This window comes from Rhinatrema bivittatum, chromosome 2, assembly GCF_901001135.1.
Source record: "Rhinatrema bivittatum chromosome 2, aRhiBiv1.1, whole genome shotgun sequence".
NCBI classification, from domain to species: Eukaryota; Metazoa; Chordata; class Amphibia; order Gymnophiona; family Rhinatrematidae; genus Rhinatrema; species Rhinatrema bivittatum.
In genome coordinates, this window is record NC_042616.1 from 211695763 (window position 1) to 211709066 (window position 13304).

The 13304-nt window shown below is 40.6% G+C and overlaps 1 protein-coding gene across 8 annotated transcripts in view; it reads left to right on the forward strand.

The window, feature by feature from the left end:
- STK31 (serine/threonine kinase 31) overlaps positions 1-13304 on the forward strand; it is a 482717-nt gene that overhangs the window by 320918 nt on the left and 148495 nt on the right. For 7 of the 8 annotated variants that reach the window (XM_029589101.1, XM_029589104.1, XM_029589108.1 and 4 more), the window contains one exon: positions 7732-7851. The exons of the other annotated variant lie outside the window; for it this stretch is intronic. In XM_029589101.1, coding sequence (XP_029444961.1) covers positions 7732-7851 — 120 coding nt within the window. The remainder of the gene's footprint in view (positions 1-7731; positions 7852-13304) is intronic. 8 annotated transcript variants of the gene reach the window in all.

Here is a 13304-nt window from a genome sequence, read left to right on the forward strand (position 1 = left end):
CCAGGGCCGCATGGCAGCGGCGTCTCCTCGTGGAGACGTCGTCAGAAACTCCTCCCCCCAGCCCTGGTACGCGTGCGAAGAGCCGTGTTTTAAGGCGTCTGCACCCGGATGTGCAGACACGCCTCTTTTGACGTCAGCTGATTGAGCAGGGGATTTAAGCCGGGACTTTTGAAGTTGCAATTCGCCTTGCAACGAGGTTTCTCTTCGGAGTGCTAGTTGCCATCGTTCATCTGCCTGCCTGGTTCCTGACTTCAGCCTGCCTGACTCTGGTATCGTTCATCTGCCTGCCTGGTTCCTGACTTCTGCTTGCCTGACTCTGGTATCGTTTATCTGCCTGCCTGGTTCCTGACTTCTGCCTGCCTGACTCTGGTATCGTTTATCTGCCTGCCTGGTTCCTGACTTCTGCCTGCCTGACTCCGGTATCGTTTGCCAGCCTGGTTCCTGATCTCTGCCTGCCTGACTCCGCTGTCTGCCTGCTTGTACCCCGGTTCGTATCGCTTCCTTGGATTCTTCTGTTATCACCTAAGACCCAGCGGTCCGGGTCCCTACAGGCTCCTCCTGGGGGGATCTCGGGCTTCCAGGGCGAAGACTCCTAAGCCCTAGTGACCCGGGCCTCTACAGCTCCTCTGGAGGGGTCACGGGTTCCCAGGTGAAGATTCATCGTTTCATCTAGTCTGCCTCCCGTCCGTCTCCCTCCGGCGGTCGGCCCAAGGATCCACTTCCGGATTGGTCAATCACAACAGGGATCTGTAGTAGCTTAGCCTGTTCTGTTTTCCTGATAGGAGGTGTATTGGTATTTTAGATTCTGGTGTAATATTTGTGGTATTCTTTTTCATAGGTAGGGTTGTTATTCTTTGAGTGTTGGCAGATAGTACTGTGATACGGAAGGGCCATGCCGAAATATATCATAATAGGTATGATGCCATATGAATTCCAAGATGCAAAGTTTTCTTGTTGGCATCACAACAGTGCATGAGATTATCACAACTACTTGTATATTAATTTTACCTCAATGTCATTTTTCATGTAAAATGTTATAAATGCATAATTTAAAATTGTGTATGGGGAGGGGGCACCAAACTGTAAGGTTTGCCTAGGGTGCCTAATACCCTTGCACTGGCCCTGATGATCACAAACTTTCAGCATTGTATCACAGGACACTAGAAAATTTAAAAATTCATTGGAAAGCTTTGAATGGCTTGATAGAAATGAAGATAGCATCTACATGGTAAAAGCAGTGGTTATGACAAATGCAATATATGCAGAGTAAATTTCTGATAAGCGTAATTGTGATTATATAGTGCAAAGATAAATCTTCAGAAAGATAGCTGTTAGTCTAATGTAGAAAAATGAGGGGTCATGCATCTGATGAAGTAGACTGTGTCCTTGAAAGCTCATGCTTCAATAAATTGGTTAGTCTATAATGTGCCACTCAACTCCTGTTATTTTTACAAAGATATGTCTTTGGTGATTGTGCAGTTGAGCATTCAGATAAACAATCAGGTGAGTTCTGGTCTCCTGCCTGGTCCCCTTTGGTCAGGTACAGCAACTCCGGTAAATCCCACTAAGAATAGGGTTTTGGCTCTCCTGGGTGTGAGGAAACAGCATTGGGGTTCAGATCAGTTCAGGGTCTCATTCATCTGTTCTGCTTTTGTGTTGAAATTAACTTTTTTATACATCCTAAAATGGATAAATTTGCACAGTGGCAGTCCTATTTTCTTTGTTCCTTTATAGCTCAGCCACCACCCCAACTAGGAAACATAGTCCCAGGGTAGCCACATGGTAAGTCATGTACACATTTGCATCATCACCTACTAAAGCAACAAAATGGTTACTTGTCTCCAAACTGTAACGACTCTTCTGGCTTATCTAAGCAAAGCAGCTTCATGTACCTGACTGTCATTTTCTTCACTATGTTCATAGCAATACAGTTTTCATGCATGCAACTGTAATATTCCTTCTCAGTCAGGCAAGCAATTTGTTGTATATATTGTTTGGCAGCATTTTATTTTTGTGGGGCTATACGTCACTACACATACACCAAAATGGCTTCACGTCCTCTTTCCCTATAATATAATACAATAGAAATGAATGTAGCATCTACAGGATATGATTAGGAGTCTGCCAGTAGCTAGCATGCAGTATATAGTTCTGCTTGTTGGTGAGGTTGATTGAGTTTGAGTATTCTTGTGGGGATGAGAGTTAAAAATTGAGATCTAAGCAGTTGATTATTTGTGAATTTTTTTAATGCAAGAAGTGGAGAATTTCCTGTATAAAGTGAATGTTGATGGATCTAATTGATTTGACCTTGTGGAGAAGGCACCATAACTTGTGGTTTGATCTTTGCTTTATGTAGTTGTGTGATTTTTTTTTTTTTAAATAAGTTCTTAAAAATAACAATCTTATACATAGTACTCTATAGATATAAAATTGAGAAACCTTGGGCCAATCTATTTAGATCTGTTTAAAATAGTTGTAAAGTCACTCCAGTGCTTTTTGTTTGTGGGGTTTTTTATACCTACCATAGTCTTTCTGCTATTTTGGCTCACACTGCAATCAGAATTTGCAGCACCATAGATCTTTATTTTTATTTAACCAGGGTTCACTGTACCCCATTTTTTTTATTCCATATCTTATCCAGCCCAGCTACTGCAGTAATGGTTCTGGGAAACAAGTAACATGCATGGCTTTATCTGGAATATAATGCAAATGCATTCTTCAGACAACAGTACACATCTTTAGGTAACAACTTTCTAAAATATGTACCAGAAAAAATTAAAAAGTTTAACATACTTTTTCTGAGCGTCCCTAATTGGTTTGATGCATCTATTAATGTTGTTCCCCCAGGAATGCTCCTCTTTTGAAATAGTTGTTGCATCAGAAGGTCTCTAGCATGATTATATCTATGAATATTTCAAATTGCCTTTTAAACATTTGCAGGACCTTGGTTCTTAGGATAGTGAAAGGTAATTACACCATCACTTTTTCCCTTGTTTAACCTCTCCTTATCTGAGAGCTATTTGCCAGAGATCCTAAAATCTGCAGTAGTTCATCTGCGCTTGAAAAAGCCCAACTTACTGGACAGTTTCCTCACTTCCATTTGAAGCTAAGGTAGTAGCATCTGCAGTGCTAAGGCAATTATCAGATTATATGAATCAACACCAAATATTATATCAATTTCAGTTTGGCTTTCAGAGATCTTAGCGTAGAGATCCTGCTCCTTTCTTTACTGAACTTGCTATGTTCTCATTATATTTGATATTTTGTCAGCATTTGATGCCATTGACCATGGGATTCTCCTCTATTGTCTCAGGGAAATTGGAATTATGGGAGCAGTTCTAAAATGGCTTAGGCCCTACTTAGAAGGTAGATAACGAGTAGTGGCCAATGAGTTGTCATCAGATTGTCATCAGATAAACTCAATTATGGGATACCTCTTGGAGTTATCCTATTTTGACTTTTTATAACTGTACTATGATTTTTATTTTATTTATTTATTTCGAGGCTTTTATATACCGAAGTATAGCGGGATGCCTTCACTCCGGTTTACAAGATAACAACTTAATACAATTTTATAACACTGGCACAACTTAATATACTGGTAACTGAGAGAGGGATATAGGAGAGAGGGAGCAACGAATACAAACTTGAAGGGAACATTTTACAACAAACATTAAAATCATAAAGACGGGGGGGACGACACGTAGGGCAGAGCTCCTAGATAAGTGAGGGTTGCAGGAGGAATAGATGAGGCGGGGAGGGACAGGGGTGGAGGAGGATCGGAGAAGAGAGGGGGGGAGAGGCAGGGTGGAGGGGGGAAGGGGAGGACAGTCGAGGGGGTTCGAGCGTGATGTGCGTAGGAGAGGAGTGAGGAAGGAAGTTGTGGACGACTTAACCGACACCATCACGGAAAGTTAGATTGAAATACCAGGTTTTGAGTTACTTTTTAAATGATTTGATGTCACTGAGTGAACTTAGGTAGTGAGGAAGGGTGTTCCATAATTTGGGTCCTGCGATAGAGAAGGCTCTGTTCCTCGTGGTGGTCAGTTTGGCAATGCTGGGGGAAGGTATGTCTATGATTTTGAGTTCAAACGTTTCTTGTAATTATACTATTCTATACTATGTTTAATTTGTACTTTGTTCTATTGTTCTATGTAAAGCCCCTCCCCTTTTTTGGGCATTCCACTGTTTTATGTAAACCGGAGTGATTTGTATTTCACACAAGAACATCTGTATATAAAAATTAAAAATAAATAAATAAAATAAAATAAATAGATTAGTTTCCCATGCATACACGGTCCCCCAAGGATATGCTCTCTTGTTTAATATCTATCATCATTTTGTAAGTTGCTAAACAGGGAGCTTCTGTGTGTATGCAGGTGATATACAATTTCACATTCTGCTTGAAAAGTCCTGGACTGATACAACTGTTAGTCTCGCTATGCGTGAACTCTATCAACTTTATCCCATAATTTATCAAAGACAGAAATCCTTGTAATTCAAAGCAGGGAAACATGGGTAATCCCCCCCCCCCCTCCCCACCACCATTATATTACACATACTGAGATTAAGATTATTCCGCAAGCCAGAAGTCTTGGAGTCATTGTAGAATTGAAATTGACAATGACCCCTCAGATTAAATCCACATTTAAAGCTGGATTCTATAAATTACATCTGTTATGCTACATTAAGTCTTTGTTATTCCCAGATGCTCTTTGAAAAGTTGTGCAAGCCCAGATTTTTCTGACAATTGACTATTGCAATGTTAAATATTTTGGAGAACTGAGTTATATTCTACTAACACTGCTTCAAAATCAATTTCTCATGATTATTCATAATTACTGACTTTGATCTGCTTACCAGACTTCCTGTAAATTTGTTTTGCAGCACACCTTTGTTCCTGGATTTCAATGTGCTTTGCGCAACTTTCCACAATGTTTGTGATATATTTAGGAGCCCCATCAACAGCCACCATGATGCTCCAATTGCTTCAGAATGCTGCCGCCCATGTAATTTCTAGTGAAAGAATCAGAAATCACATTACACCTGTACTTTGTGACCTCCCCTAGCTTCCCATTCAGTAGAGAGTCAAATACAAAACTGTTGTATTGTACGCAAGTTTAGGGGTGCAGGGACCTGTCTACTACAGGACACTTTCAGTTGCCTATTCACCTCACTTCATGATCCTAAGCTCAAGAAAAAGGCAACATGTTCTCCTCAGAAATAGACATTTATTAGATTTGGCAGGATATAGCATTTAGTAAACAACAATTCCTGACTCTAAAATCCTGGCCACTAAGCACCAATATACCCTAAAGAAAGTTTTATACCATAGGTGAGTTCACACATGCCATAAACCTTAGCCTTTGTAATATATTGACACACATGGCTAACTTACTTACCCCTGGTCCAGACTTCAGGTGATCTCCCCTGTTTACCTCTGATGTAGGCTCTGACTGGAGAATGTGGGCAGGCAAGGAGACCTGACTCTGGGTCAGGTTCTGGCAGAGCTACCAGCAGTCTGGGCTTGCTTCTGGGTCCCTTCCCATACTGGCAGAGCTATTGGGCTGCTCTCAGCTCACCATCATTTCTCGTCAGGGTGTCTCCTTTCTCCAGGCTTCTGGCCACACCTAGTCTTCTCCCTCCTCGATAGGGGGTACTGGTCTGCTTAGGACTCCCCTTTCAGTCTTCAATCAGGGGTCCCTTCTCTGGTTTCAGGGTTGCTCTCAGGGTTCGGTCTTTCAGGGTCTCCCCCTCTCCTTATTTGTCCCCCGTTTTATACTTTCCAGCTGATAAATATGCATAAGCTCGTACATAATCACATGGTGGTTGGATGGTTTTTGCCGCATTGCAGGTCTTTTTTCCCCTCCCCTCCCCATTCTTCGGGGGGGGGGGGGGGCGTCCTGCCACATTGCTGGACTTTTTTCCCCTTCCCTCCTTCTTCAGGGGGAGAACTACCATGTCTGTATGCCAAGCTGTTATGCTAGAGTGTTTTTCTCTGTCTGACTGCCCCCTCCCTCTCTTCCAAGGGTGGGGGTCTTTCTGACCTCTGGACTTGTTGGCCGATCCATGACTCCTACTTAGGGGCTTAGCTGCTGTTATTGTCCTTCTGTCGTCTTTACATAAACAGGCACTTACAAACAAGGCAGATCTGGATAACATATCCTTCAGTATAAAGTTCTCAATGGAGCAAGGTCTCTTTTTTTTTCCATTGAGACAGTTTTTGGGAGCCTGTCATTCTTATCTGCATACTTTGCTATTATGATTCATATTTGCTGCTTTCAGGGGTAAAACATGGGATATCTTCCTGCAGTATTAGTATATAAAATTGCTGGCCCTAGACTCATTTCCATGGATTAATGCTGTACTTCAAATCTACAGCATTGTATTCTGCACAGAGGGGCTTGTTGGACGTGCCTTTTGTGAGGCAGGCTAGACTAAGACACGAGGAACAGGCCTTTTCAGTTACTGCTCCAGCAATGTGGAACACAACGTCTCAAGAGCTTCACTTAATGGACTGCCATAAAACTTTTAAGAAATTGGCCAAAACTTTTTTATTTTTTTAACTGGCCTTCTCTTAATTGCTGGCTCTCAGCAGAAGTTTACTGTAGTTGCCCAGGTTTAGAATGACTAATTCTTGTCTTCAGTGATCTTTGTATAGACCTGTTTTTTTTTTTTTTTAATTTATAAATGTTGACTTGTATGCCACTTAGTTCTTTGTTTTAAGTAGCCCATAAATAACTACTGTTGAGCCATTTACACTGCCTCTGAAGTATGCTCAACTCTTGCTAGTCTAAGGAGCTGAGTCTAGGAGTTGAAACCATATTTCCCATACCAGAAGCACACTGTTTCAACTGGACCATCAGACATAACTAAAATGAATGTTCTTAATTGCAGGACCATTTCCTTGTTTACCTTAAAATGAACAATAGTTATAATGAACTATCTTTTATGATGTATGCAAATATCTATTCCAGGAGACTAACTCAGGCCTATTCAGGGCAATAATTGGGTGCATTTGTTAAACTACATTATAAGTAGTTGTTAAATCCAGATGTTGGCCCATGTAAATGCTTTTTAGAAAGTAGTAGATCTTGTATTGTATATGCAACAAAGGGTTGTAAACAAGAATACCAAATAAACTAAATTGCTTGCCTTTTTTCAAAAAATAGAAATAGAATAAACAATTCTCTTGAATATTCAATGATGTTTTATTCTGACAATTTATCTAATAGAAAATGTAAAAACTAAAGCATGCACCGAATGCATTCATAACACTAACAAAGATAAAAACATGGTGAGGAAACCATGAACAATAACATGTTGCTGAATCCCACAATCTTGTAACCCGAAGACTAACCTGAAAACATAAAGAGCTCTTCAGACCTCTTTATCATATAAGTGGTTACACTTATGATTATAGGAAGATATTAGTCTTACAATCTTTTAAGCATGTAAAATTCTTCAGCGTGCTGGCATAAGGGCAGTCTTATGAACCTTTCAGCATGGAAAACTCTTCAGCGTAAATCATAAGAGCATTGCAGTCTTGTAACCTATAAGTATGAAAATATCTTCAGCTACTTGAATGGAAAATTCCAGTTTAAACAACTCAAGAAATTCAGTCACAATGTAGAGTCCATCTGTGAAAAATCATGTTCCAAAATCCTGAACAGTAACATAGTGCCATGTATTGTAGTGATCTTTTATTTATTACTGTTTGATTCATTGAAGGATCAAGAAGAGACAGATAAGAAAATAATATTAAATGCGTACAGTAAAGTTATAAAGAAGATTCAAGAGGAAGAACAACTCATTAGAATGGTGGAACTTAAGTATAGGGCTGGTGTTGAAGTAAGTGTATAATTTATCTGGTGAAATGTTTATACTGACTGCAAAGAAAACATTGAATGATTTTTAAGAAATTCTTAGTGCATTGATAAACATCTTGGTATGGCAGTTGCTTTGAAGATACAATAGTTATGATTTAAAAAATGAATGATAATTGAATAACAATGTGCTTTATATTCTATTTAGATTTTTTTAAAGTTGTAATCTAATTGTATAACCATTTTGGAAACATGTTCTAGTTTGAACTTTTTAAACTTGCAATGCGTTTTGATGCTCAAAATATTTAAAAGCAAAGTTTTCAAGTCAGAAGATATTTATAATATGGCTAATTCAATTTATTAGCTTGTTTCTGCTTTGTCATTTATGGAAACACATAACACACCAATAAATTTAAAAGCATATCTCATAAAAACATCACATGGATTCCTATTACAGTAAGAAAAAGGTGTCCTTTTGCCATATCTTAAGTTCTATATTTTTGTTTTTAAAAGAGCAGAGTACCCACTATTGATTTTTTGGTGCAATGTGAGGGTGACTTGTTTCTTTAATGCGTTTGAATATCTTCTATTACTTTTAAGGTCAGATAGGATTGGGGACAGAAAAGGATCCTGAAGAAATTTAGGAAGGAAAAAATATTTTTTATTATTGCTAATCCTAGGAAGTCCAACAAAGCCTAGTCTTAGCCTTTTCTAGTTGTGCTTATACAAGCTGTGATCCTCTGACGACAACCTGACTTTAGAATTCTTCTAGTAGTGTACTTTTTCAGTACCTTCTACATAAACCTCACTTTCACATTGTAACTAGCCTGCACAAATAAAAGGTCCACATCTAAGCTTTCTGCTTAGTACCATATGTCTGCCTGACTGAGGAGGTAGTACCTGTAAAGGGTGCTTTTAAGAGATACCATTTAAAAAGAAAATTACTGAAATGTATAGATAATTAATTATGACAAGTATTTGTTGCAGAAATCCTGTATTGGTAGTAATTTGCTGGATTATGGACTATACTGTGCTATATTTCATAAGTCAAATTTGCTGCTGAAATAGCCAATGCACGTAGATGAGCTTCTGGAAAAACACTTTGGAATGTAGGACCCACAGTGTACCGTGAAACTTCCTGAGAATAAACATTCCTTCTAGGCAAATTGTTTCCTGCCAAACACCAGATCTGGCATTGATATTTGCAAATGCTGGAAATGTATAAGTATGATGGTATTAAAAAGGCAATTGGACCAATACAAAAAAGCAGGCCCTCCTGAAGTCAGCTACAGGAGAGACCATGAATGAACAATCAAAACAGATGGCGAGATGGGTGAAATATTTAAAGAAAAAAAACTGTTTTGGACAAGATCACCAATGCCATAATGTCCTGCGGGAACTAGATGATAACCCAACCAACAGAAGAGCTCAGCAGAGCTATTGATCTAGTAAATGGGTAGTCTCCCTGTAAAGGATGGATTTGTGCCTGAAGCTATCAAACATGCAAAAACTGTGCTGATTGGACACCTTCACCAGCTCCTCTGTTTTTGCTCTAAAAGGTAGAATTTCAAACCTCCATGCAGGTGTCCATGTGCGCCCGGTTGCCGACATACTGATTTCATAACGTGTGCATGTCAATGCGCACATGTTATAAAATCCACTACCTGAACGTGCCGTCTCATGCGTGTTAAGTGTCTGTGTGTGTGGGGGGATTTAGTAGATGTGCGTGGTGATGGAATAGGCCTTTTCCCCAGTTCCCTCCCAGTCTACTTCAATAAAGGAGTGGACTGGGAGGGAACTTAGTAAACCCCCTACCTAACCTTGTATCCCTTTTCCCTACTAACACCGACCCCCTCAAACCCCACTAACTACCCTAGATTTTTTTGTTTTTGTACTTATCCACAGTCCAGAGCAGCAGCAACTTGTGCGGGCTGGTTGGCTCTTGGCGTGCGCTTCAGCAGGACAGTGTCTAATGGCACTGGCCCGCCTCTTTTTCAGAAACCCTTTCTTTTGTGCGTACCAGAAGATACGCACATGGCTGCGGGTGTTTGAAAATCCATGTGGCACGTTTATCTTCCAGTATACGCTCATAGACCTTTGAAAATTTGGCCTTTTGGAAGACATGGTTCCTCATGACATAGATGCCAACATCACTTTGTGTAAAGACAAAGTGATTGCAACAACTGTCATGTTATCTTCCTCCTAAGCACGATTGGCAAAATCTTTGCAACATTGTGGAGGATGGGAGAGTGGGAGGATTTGCTTTAGGTTTGGCTGGGGGGAAGGTGTTGGGTGCGTGGGGCATTTCTTTATCATCTAGTTTTAATCTTTTATTGTAAACTGCTTTGATACTATGATGTAGTGGTATATCAAATATTAATAACAAACATTGTCCTAAAGCGACTTCATATCCTTGCTTAGAGACTATCCTGAATCATTGTGGATTCTGAGCTGAATGGTAGACCATAGACATGAGATTTTCTTGAGGCAGCTGCAGAAGAAATGCAGAGAAAACTGTACATTGCCTTCATCGCTCACCTCATGAGCAGAGAGATTCTGTTCAGCTGCAATCCCAAGGTTTCCAACTTAAGTCCTTCCATAATAACATGAAAGCCACTATTTAATACGATGGCTCAGTTTCAGAGGCCTTCAACATGTGCAGTAGGATCTTTGTCCCTACTTTGTTTGGAATATTCTTTGTGCTCCTGCTAAAGGATGCCTTTGAATCAGCAGCTGCTGAGTATACCTGCCCACAAGATCTGCCAGGATTGTTGAATCTATCTCATCTGAGAGCAGAAGTCAAGATATGTAAAGTTCTCATTAGGGAGCAGCTATTTGCTAATGCTGCTGTGGCTGCTCACTGAAGACCATCTCCAGTACCTTATGGATCACTTCTCCCAGGCATGCCAAAACTTCAGATTCACCATTAGTTGGAAGAAGGCCCCTATAATAGGATAAGTTGTTGACAAGCCCCTCCTCTCCATATCAATAACTACACACTAGAGGTCATCAAGTCACATTCTTGGATTCACAGACAACCACTCAATTAACAGAGTTAAATCTGTGAATTGGAAAAGCTGTCACTATTCTGTATTGGTTTACAAAAAGTCTGGAAGACCAGCAAACTTATGGATCGCATTAAAATAAATGTCTATAAAACCAGCAGGCTTCGGACAAGGTAACATGGAGCATCAGTGCCCTGGCATGAATGTTAATGCTGGTCAATGTTCAGCCGTTGCTCTAGTCCCCAAGACAAACTAGTCTTGTTCACCTACTTAAACCACCCACTAGGGTCTATCATTTTATTAGAAGCAAAAGTATAAAATGTTCCTCAATATACTGAAAACTCTTTATTACTACTGACTCACCAGAAGTCTTCAGTGATTGATACCCTAGCTCCTCTTAAACCTAAGCCACTATACCCCCTAGAAAATCCCCCATGATTCCATGAGGACATTCTCCTCAAGCAATAATCTCATCAACTTTAATGAGCATGTCAGGCAGTGGAGGTCAAATCTGTGGCCCTAGGTGCTCAATATTAGGGGATTGTGCAGTGCAGCTACAGGGACTCCGAATCAGAAAGAATCCTCTAGTAAATAACAAGCAAAGTGAAATTCTTAAACTCATCTCCAGAGACTCCCTGTTGGAACTAGCATTAGGTGTGGCCCGTATAGACAGCTATAAGGAAGGAGCTCCAGCCTGCCACACAAATAGTCAATACTGTATTTTCTCTGTTATGTTGCCTGGCCATGTTTTGGTTCCTGCTCTGATAATTGGCCTTCAACTATGCTCCTGCTTCGGTCTTAGTCTTCAGTCCATCCCAGTTCTGCTTTCCTGTGCAAGTTCTAGCAGCCACCTGCAGCCAAGGGCTCAACCCATGGGAAACGGCAGCTGCCTTAGGTGGAAGATGACTACCCCAGACCACCCAACTTCTCAAGGTATTGCCTTTGCTTAGCTATCATGCCTTTTCTTTGTCTTTAGCAGAGTGGGCTGTGACAGCTTGAACCAGTACAAAACAGTGGCTGGGCTAAATGGCAGTGTCATGCTTATGGTGAAGAACCTTATGGAGGCAATGCAAGGGTTGCAGGCACAGTTTCTCACCCTTCAGATAAAAGTGGAATCCCTCCAGGGGCCTACTACCAATCAAGGCATGCCACCTCTGGAACCTCTATTACCATTTCCAGAGAAACTTGATGAGAGTAGAAATGAAGTATAGGGGTTCTTGTATCAACCCAAGTTATTTCATTTACACCTGCATGCCTACCCTTGGAATCACTGAAGGTGGGTTTTATGATGAGCCTGCTTATAAAGCAAATCCTGTCATGAGTAACACTATTTTTAGATCAAGAATTTCTGGTCCTGAGCAGAATGCCCTTTCCCAGGCCTTTGGTGATCCAGATTGTGTTCAGTTGGCAGTCAGTAAGAACCTGGGACTTCAGGGCCAGCACAGTGCAACAGAGTATACCATGGAATTCAATCAGTTGGTGAATGATTTGGACTGGAATGAACAGTCTGTGTACTCACTTCTGGTGGGGTTTAGCGGCCCATATCAAGGATGACCTGGCACAGCTAAAACTCCCAGCCTTCGTAGAAGCTCTGCTCACTTTATGCACAACAATTGAGACCCTGGGAGAGAGACAGTTGAAAACCCTTAAAGGACAGGTTGCCCCCACATACAGGCAGTTAACTTCTGAAGAGCCCGTGCTGGTCGATGGCATGAAATACCGTTTTTCTGAGGAAGAAAAAGAGCAATATCATAGAGAGAGTTTGTGCCTCTATTGTGGACTTTTCGGACATTTTTTAAAATTCCTGCCACAAAAGGCCTCAGAATCTATTGTTCCCAGCAGGGAAACACTCCCAATCCCAGTAGATGGAACAGGTTGAGAGGTAGTTATCCATCTGAATATCAATACTGCCCTGGGAACATCTGTCCTGGGAAAATAAGAGTTCCTGCTCTAGCCATGATTGACTCTGGAGTATCTATTTATTTGATATATATTCTGGGTTTTAGACACTTCAAAGTGGCTTGCAGTCAGGTACTGCAGATATTTCACTATCCCTAGAGAGCTCACAATCTGTTTGTATCTGAGGCAATGGAAGGTGAAGAGACTTGCCCTTTTCACAAGGAGCAACAGTGGGATTTGAACCCTAGCTTCACTGGTTTGCAGCCCACTGCTCTAACAACCTCAAGTGTGCTCAACACCAGGTCCCCATATGATAGAAGGGATTAAGCAAAATTAAGCACATTGATAGAAACCATCAATGGGCCTGTAATCCCTGAGACAGAATCTCTTGTATTAATGATAATATATAACCACCAGGAAAATCTTGTTTTTGATTGAGAGTGGCTTTATTTATTTAAACATATATTCTGCTAATCCACCAATCTTAGTGGATTACAACCAGCATACATAGTAGAAACAATTATACATCATAAACAATTTGTAAATCATTCTCAGTCTTCAATGGCTGGAGTGA